General features: G+C 45.0%; 1 protein-coding gene and 1 long non-coding RNA gene across 2 annotated transcripts; both read right to left on the bottom strand.

Annotated features, from left to right (window-relative positions):
• Window positions 1–1,518: 1,518 nt before the first annotated feature.
• On the bottom strand, window positions 1,519–2,195 carry LOC104079473. Its single transcript, XR_683552.1, has 2 exons — window positions 2,045–2,195; window positions 1,519–1,983 (listed from the first exon to the last, which is right to left on the bottom strand). It is a non-coding gene; the product is annotated as an uncharacterized LOC104079473 (long non-coding RNA).
• A 559-nt stretch (window positions 2,196–2,754) lies between these two features.
• LOC104072249 (neuron-specific protein family member 2-like) lies at window positions 2,755–5,566 on the bottom strand. The gene is made up of 3 exons (XM_009581523.1): window positions 5,402–5,566; window positions 5,053–5,163; window positions 2,755–3,494 (listed from the first exon to the last, which is right to left on the bottom strand). The coding sequence occupies exons 1-3, from the start codon at window positions 5,564–5,566 to the stop codon at window positions 3,303–3,305; spliced, it is 468 nt and encodes a 155-aa protein (XP_009579818.1). The 3' UTR covers window positions 2,755–3,302.
• Window positions 5,567–7,273: the final 1,707 nt, after the last annotated feature.

Below are 7,273 nucleotides of genomic sequence, written 5' to 3'. Positions count from 1 at the left end.
ACACACTAGCTCACAAAACACTACTCTGTAGAGCCAGGCAGGAGCTTTAGACTTCAGAGAGAGATGACAGCCAGGATGAGACTGTAACCGTTCAGGGCTGAGACTGAGCCCTCACCACACACTAGCTCACAAAAACACTACTCTGTAGAGCCAGGTAGGAGCTTTAGACTTCACAGAGAGATGACAGCCAGGATGAGACTGTACTATCACCAATATGCTACTTTAATCAGCATTAAAAACATATGATCAACCTTGAAGGAGGCTTTTAAAGACTGAAATAAGAAGAAGGTGTACTACAATTTCAATTCTCTCTCTCTTCTCTCTCTTACTGTGATTAAAATAGGTGGTTGATCTTGGAAGCTCTACTGCAGCTTGTACAAAAACCGTAATAACAACATTCAGAGTTATGGAACTTGCAGCTGGAGTTGGGTTGTTTGGTTTCTTTTGCTCTCCCATGAGTCTTCCTTGGGTCTTTTTTTTCCATTCTGCTCCATACAGATTTTGATCTTTCCTTTATTAAATAAGAATGGTTATCCCCACTGACTCACTTACCTAATAATAGCTAGAACCTTTTAATTCAAATTATTTGATTCCTGGTTTTTTTAGATTAAAGTAAACATATGGTTAGAGTATTACTGGGAGAGTGGCAATAGAAACACCATGGTCAAATTATCCTGTGACTCAATTCTGCAAAGCGCGCTGAATCCCTTTTAATACATTTCACAAGTACCCAGTGGTGACCTCTAACACCAGAGTGGTTTCTGTCCTACAGTAGCTCAATTTCGCAACTCTGAATACACTTTTTTTTGGAAGGAAAGCCATCCAAAGGTTTTTATAAAACATTCTTTAGCCTTTGGGAATGAGCCAATTAAATGCCAGGGTATCATTCCGTTTCAAAGAGTTGAAGGACTTGAGGAAACACAATCTGCTTTCTGAACAATGTGAGATGAATATAGTTGTGGTTTTATTAGAAACCAAGCTGCAGAGTTCAGATACAGAGCTCAACTTCTTCAAAGTTCAGCTGTGGCTCTTGGTTTGCCAGCTGTATTTCCCTGCAGCGCTCTTTTTGTAACAGCCCTTCTGAAGGATTCTGCTCCAACATAGATGAACACTTGCATTGGGAGTAGATGGCAAAGGAGACGTTGCTGCCAGCCAAAGTTTCTATCATTCGTTGGCCTTAAAATGGGAAGGGAGGGGAGGTCCCTCCGTAAAGTCAAGAATCACCAATAGGAAGCATCTCCACTTCCTTTGAAAATCACCTTGAGTTTAATTACTATTCTTCTATTTGCAATTGAAAAATGGGCAGGAACATAGGGAATAAACCTTCAGTGATTAAAGGGGAAAATAGCAAGCTCTGAAAACGCCTCCTGAAAGCCAGAGTCACCTTGGGTCCTGTGCAAAGATGCAATCTCCTCTGCAGCCACACTCGGCAGCACCAGGCACGCATACATCACCACCCGCCACCTCCCAGCCCACGGCACGAGTCACCGAAAAAAACCTGCCGGAGCCACAGAGACGCTCAGTCACATCTAGCTTTATTTTAATCCCGTCAGAAAAGTTCAAGAATTACACCAAAAAATACTTCAGTCTCTGCTACCTACTGACAAAAAATACACCACAAAATTATAAACTGTTCAGTGGTTTGCTGGAGTTTTGATTGTTGGTGGAGGGGGTGGTTTGTACATTTTGAGTGAGAAATGAATTTACAGGTGGAAGGGGAAGGAAGGATAGGAAATCAGACAATGGCATTTGGCACTACATTTTTAGCTACACTATACAGTTATTTATCATGATGCCTGTTAGGACTGAGGAGTTCTGCCCTCATTTACACCCTCTAGTGTTTATGTATGCGAAATGGAGGACAAAACTGCCCAATGCAGGGGAAGAAGGGGCCAGTTCCTAATTTCCATCCCAGTCTAGCCACAAATCTGAAAAAGCAGCCTTAGTCAAATGTGAACCTTGGCCTCCCTGTGCACTCTGCTCCTGCTGCTCAGTCTCACCCTGCCTGTGCTACCAAGGAGCAGAGCTGCTTTGCAGCAACAGCTTGCAGCTCTGAAAAAAGAGAATCCTTTTTTTTTTAAATCCCACCAGTCTGCACTAATTGTACATGCCATTTGTGGGGAGAGGATGTTTTACATTGGCCAGGACTGGATTAAGCTTGGGGTCTGGTCTGTGTTTGCAAGCAGAGAGTTGATGGGACCCTTCTACTCTGAGAGCATGCTACGGCCATCCCTCTCTAATTACCTAGAATGACATCAAATACTGAAGTATCTGAAGTTGAAGGAGGGAAGCAGAAGCATCCCTTTTCACAGATGAGGGAAAATTAGGGGCTGAAAAGTTAGAGGCTTAATACTGTTCTATACTGTCACCACTCTAGAGAGGCTCCTCAATTTATAATGGCATTTCTTTGTCTCTTGGTGACCCTCCGGAGGGAGGTCCCAAAGGATGAAGCCCCATGTAACTTGCCAAAGGTCATGCAGGAAATCTGTGCCAGCAGCAGAAATAAAGCCCTGATCTCCTGACTCCTAGCCCTATGCTCAGCAGCATATTCTTGATTTCACTATGGCAGCCTCCGCCTGCTTCCATCCTGCTCCATATCCAAATGCCAACCAGGATTTCAGCTTCAGAGCCCCAGCCAAGATCACCAGCACAGTGGCAGCTCATTACAAAAGCCTAGATCTTTCTAGATTTACTTAGGCCACCGTGCAGGGCTGTGTGTGCATGTGTGTTTGCACATGTGTATGTTGCAGGGAGGAGGGGATGCTTGTATTTCTCTATCAGCAAATGAACACTGACGTTAGATTCAATTTGGCAGCAACATATCCCCCCTTTGGCAAGCTAAACAACATCACAATGTCTTTGTAACAGGTTCTCTCTACCCTCTCTCTCAAAAGGATTTCAGCTGTTCCTTCACTGCATGTTAAGCCATGTCACAGCTTTCCAGCAATGATAAAACTTTGTGGGATTCTCTTTGCTGCTTTTATCCTCTCTGGTTGTTTACCTAATTTGCTTTTTTTGTTTTTTAATTTCTTTTTCTAACAAATAGTTAAGCAATGATTTAAAAATATTTTTACATCGTAAGGTACAGTCAACATCAAACATGCCTTTGTACAAGAGCTCGACTCGGTTACAAATCAACAAGAACAATGCACGAAAAGAAATATCCATTAAGATGACTCCTGCACTTGGGTTTTATTTATTCCTGTTGTGCTGTTAGCACAGCACCCTCAGCTAGAGCAATGCAGTATAGACATGGTGTTGTCCCCCCACCCGCCCACTTTGCCCATCACCACTCGTTAACTTTAATGACCGTCTGTCTTGGCAGCCTTGGCTTCGTGGTTCACCGATCCTGAAGACAGCCAGGGCGATACGGCCCGGGAGCTGGTCTGCTTGGCCATGCTGTAGTGGCTGATGACGGTGTAGAACCTGCCCCGGGAGTTGGAATCCTGTGCAGAATAGTACGCGTCCAGCGAGGCCGGGATGCACCGCTTGTGCTGGAAAGGGGAAGAAAGCAAGAGAAGTAAAAAGTGGTCCCATCAGGCTCTCGCTTTAAAAATCTCAGGGTTAGCTGTTTGCACGGATGACGTTTGACCCAGACTTGCTGCAGCGAGAGCATCTGCTGCGCAGCCCCGACTGCCTTCCAGCGCCGTGGGAATGCACAAAGTTTAGAGCCAGGCAGCAGCCTTCAAAACCTGTTGCTATGGGCAACCCTGATTGCAGGCTGATTTCATCCGTGGATGGGAAATGGGGACTGTAAAATGAAGGTCTGGCTGGTTTGGTACGTTACTGGCATGCACAGAGACCGAGGCCCCTTGCTGGAGCCCTAGCAGGGCTGGCTGAGCAGCTCTTACCACGTGCTGGACTGAAAGCTCTGTAGAGCGAAGTCCAGAATTAATCCTCAGACAAGCAGAGGACAGGCAGAGGCAGAGTAAGCTGCTTACGTGCTGCTCTGTTACAGTGTGTTATCTCTGACCTGTAGGACGACCACCTTGGTCGGGGATGGTAGGAAGCGTAGCCCAACCGGCCAGCCCTTGTCAGAGCTTCTTGTCTGTGCAGACACTGCCCATGCATCTCCGCTGCGCTAGCGCGGACACTTGTGTGCTAAGGACTGCACAGATAAAACAATTCACTTTGCAACAGCTGTAAAAGAGCAATCAAAGGGTAACAAATGTCGGACTGGTTGCTATTCACCAGAGTCGAAATAGCACCAAGGACACAAAGGGCCCCAGGTACAATAATTATTAAATTATGAGATACCCCAAATCCCAGTTCAATGTGACTAGCTGAAATCTGAGTCCAAAACCTTTAATCTTTTCAGAAGTTCAGGTTTGATTCTGAAATTCATTACTCCGTCCTAACTTCATTTTTATATAACCTAAGAGAATAATTCACAATGACTAATACACCAACATCCTTACTCTATTTTCCAGCCCACAGACTATCCCCAGTGTGGTCAAGACTCCTGTGAGTTTATCCACAGTAAGGAGTCAGTGAGATATTTTGCAAACTGTTTGTTTTTTTTTTAAATGTCAGCAGACCAGGCAAATAGTTCTCTGTGAATACTCAATATAAAATCACTGGGCAGAGGGATTTTAGCAGTTAAGTTACATGATTTTGTTCTTGATAGAGGCTCAAAAGCACCTAAAAATGAACTACATGGACAAATTCGAATTTCTTTCACAAAGGACACATGTGCCAGCACTCTGGGAGTTTGCTTTGCGTTAAAACGTATGCCAGTAAACCTCAGTCACTTGAACGTGTGGGAAGCAAACACAGGATTCCAGCTGCAATAAATCCATTCACAAATACGAGGGATTGTTCCTGAACATCTGTCTGTAGTGTTCACCAAATGCTAATCCCAACAATTACAGTGTAACAGTAGCTGATGGAGGCAGATGCAAGTCCGCATTTCCCATAACACTTTTCCCATTTCAACACATTCTTGCCAAATGTTCTGTTTGGCCTGGTCAAAAAAGCAGACTAGACTGTAACCATGCAGTCAATTAGAGTCTATCATTATCTCAGGCAATTCATCCGTCTGAAGTTTCTTACCTTATAAACAAATCCATCTGGGCAACTGTGGTCGTAAGTAAAGGCTTTGTATACCACAAGAAACACTATGCAGGCAAGGAATGCAAGAGCCAGACTTATGAGAATAGTGACCTACAAAAGAGGGATAATGTTACTCTACATATGTTAAAATGGCATATGAGCAACCTCATAATTAAATGACTTATAGTAACAGCCATCCTAACAGACTGCAGTCTTCACTCCACTGTGCAGTACTTAACTAAGCATGGTAATTGAATGAATGCTAGACCCAACAGCCCTGAATTCTCACATCATTTCCATCCCCCTCCCCGACCTTCAAGAGTGCACATTCCTGAGTTTAACCCCTTGCATAAGTATGGATTTTGCTGCGGCATTTGGTGTTCTCGGAGGCTTTGTGTTCCCATGCTCTCAGCTGTTCAACTGGCAGCATCATCTGCTGGCCCAGCAGGATCTGCCAGCAGCCAGAGTCCACATTCGGGGTCCACTCTGTGCAGATAAACTGCCTTGTAACCATGGCGAGATCCTGCTTGTCTGATAGCAGAGGTAGGTGAGCAGGTACGAAGAATGAAGCCTTTGTAGCACACATCCCTTTGTGCCTTCTGGATGATGCGACAAGGATAAGTTGTGCCTCAAGTACCTTGCAGAAAGGAGGGTGGGAGAAAGGGAATCCTTCTCTATTTATCAAAGTTGTGAAAGGGGAATACCCCGACCACCGACAAAGCCCAGCATGTAAATCCCGCAGCACGTCCAAGAGCAGTTGCTGGTATTGGAGGTACAAGACACAATACCCTCTTTGGGGCTCAAATATTTCCCCTCCCCTGATTCCCAAGCAGGTTACTTTGCTGCACTATTCTGTTTCCTTGCTGTAGCTCCCTTCTCTCCAGCCCTTCCAAATCCCTCTTAAAAAGTTCATTCCACACCAAGTTTCCTGGCCCCATTCAAGTGTCTGGACTGAGGCCCCGATCCTTGATTTTAGCTGAGCTGTGTCCTCTCTAAGGACTGAGCAAGGGTCCCAAATGCACTCTCATTCTCACCTTCCCCAAAGCTTTCTTGGTCCCAGCTAGTAATTCTGCAAATGCAGCATAAATGGCTCTGGACTTCCATTGCCTAAATTACAGCAACTCATCCTGTCGAGACTGCTGTCTCACACTGATCTGGATTGGCATGAAAAAAATATCATAATCCCTGGGGCTCCTGTGTTACCATGCAAACTGGAGTTCCTAATCAAATGAACTCACTTACAGAGATGATGGGGGTGGGAATAGCAGTAGGGGAAACATTTAAAGCTGTTGCACAGCCAGCAGCATGGGGAGGGAGCTGCGGCAGCTCCTCAGCTTGCTCTGGCTCGCTGGGACTAAACACCAGCAGCATGCATTTTGCAGGATGTTTGCCTGCATGGGGAAGGGGCTGCAATGTTCCTGTGCTCAGTGAGCCTGTGAGAGCTCATGCTGAGGAAGTTCCTACAGCAAAAGTTTGAGGTCAGGCATGGGTTTACAGGAGGGATAGCGATCAATGAGGTTTTTTCCTACCCACAACCTCAATCTGTTTGCTTCAGAATCCCACTGTCCCATCATAGCACCAGAAGCTGAGCCCAGGGCTGCAAATTTTCCCTGGTCACATCAAAACCCATCCACTGAGAGAACCGCAATGGTAGGACGTGGCAGGGACTGTGCGCCTGCCCCCGGCTAATGCCCCTACCTGCAGGCATGCTACCACCGTACCATGCATGTGCTCATCCTCCAAAACATGCCCCCGTCCCCGTATCAGAGCTGCACCTACCTGTACTAAGGGCAATCATTATCATTTACTGCCCCTGCAAGGAAAAGCCACAAATTTTTCAGCTCCATCCAGTCATTCACGTTTCATCCACCCTTTTGTTGTCAAAAACAGTTACATCACAATCCTCTTTGTTTTCTTGTATGGGTATTCAAGGAAATTGAATAGTAGGTACAGGCAGAAGTTGTTCCTTAACTAATGTATAGGAGATGGTAGAAAGTGGGGAAATACAGAGATAATTCCTACAGTATACTGGACAGGCTTGTCAGGAACAGCAGCTAATAAAGAGCAAGCTGGCCACATCTCAGAACTCAGCAATATAATATTATTAATATAACAATAATATTATGTAATATTAGTAATATTATGTCATAAAGATATACTAATTGCTTAATATTGGTTCACACTGAATTTTGCTCTAATTCTCTCCTTCGGTCATCGTAGC

This window comes from Fulmarus glacialis, unplaced genomic scaffold, assembly GCF_000690835.1.
Source record: "Fulmarus glacialis isolate BGI_N327 unplaced genomic scaffold, ASM69083v1 scaffold8737, whole genome shotgun sequence".
NCBI classification, from domain to species: Eukaryota; Metazoa; Chordata; class Aves; order Procellariiformes; family Procellariidae; genus Fulmarus; species Fulmarus glacialis.
The sequence above is the reverse complement of the archived record's forward strand: the minus strand, read 5'-3'. Positions and strand labels throughout refer to the sequence as shown.

Bases quoted from the DNA above. Each gene is read 5' to 3' on its own strand.
- LOC104072249 (XM_009581523.1), bottom strand. From the start codon at position 5,566: ATGGTTACAAGGCAGTTTATCTGCACAGAGTGGACCCCGAATGTGGAC. The intron at 5,164-5,401 runs GCAAGGGGTTAA...CCTCTTTTGTAG, and splicing joins GCAGCAAAATCCATACTTAT to GTCACTATTCTCATAAGTCT. The intron at 3,495-5,052 runs GTAAGAAACTTC...TCCCCTTTCCAG, and splicing joins CAGATGGATTTGTTTATAAG to CACAAGCGGTGCATCCCGGC.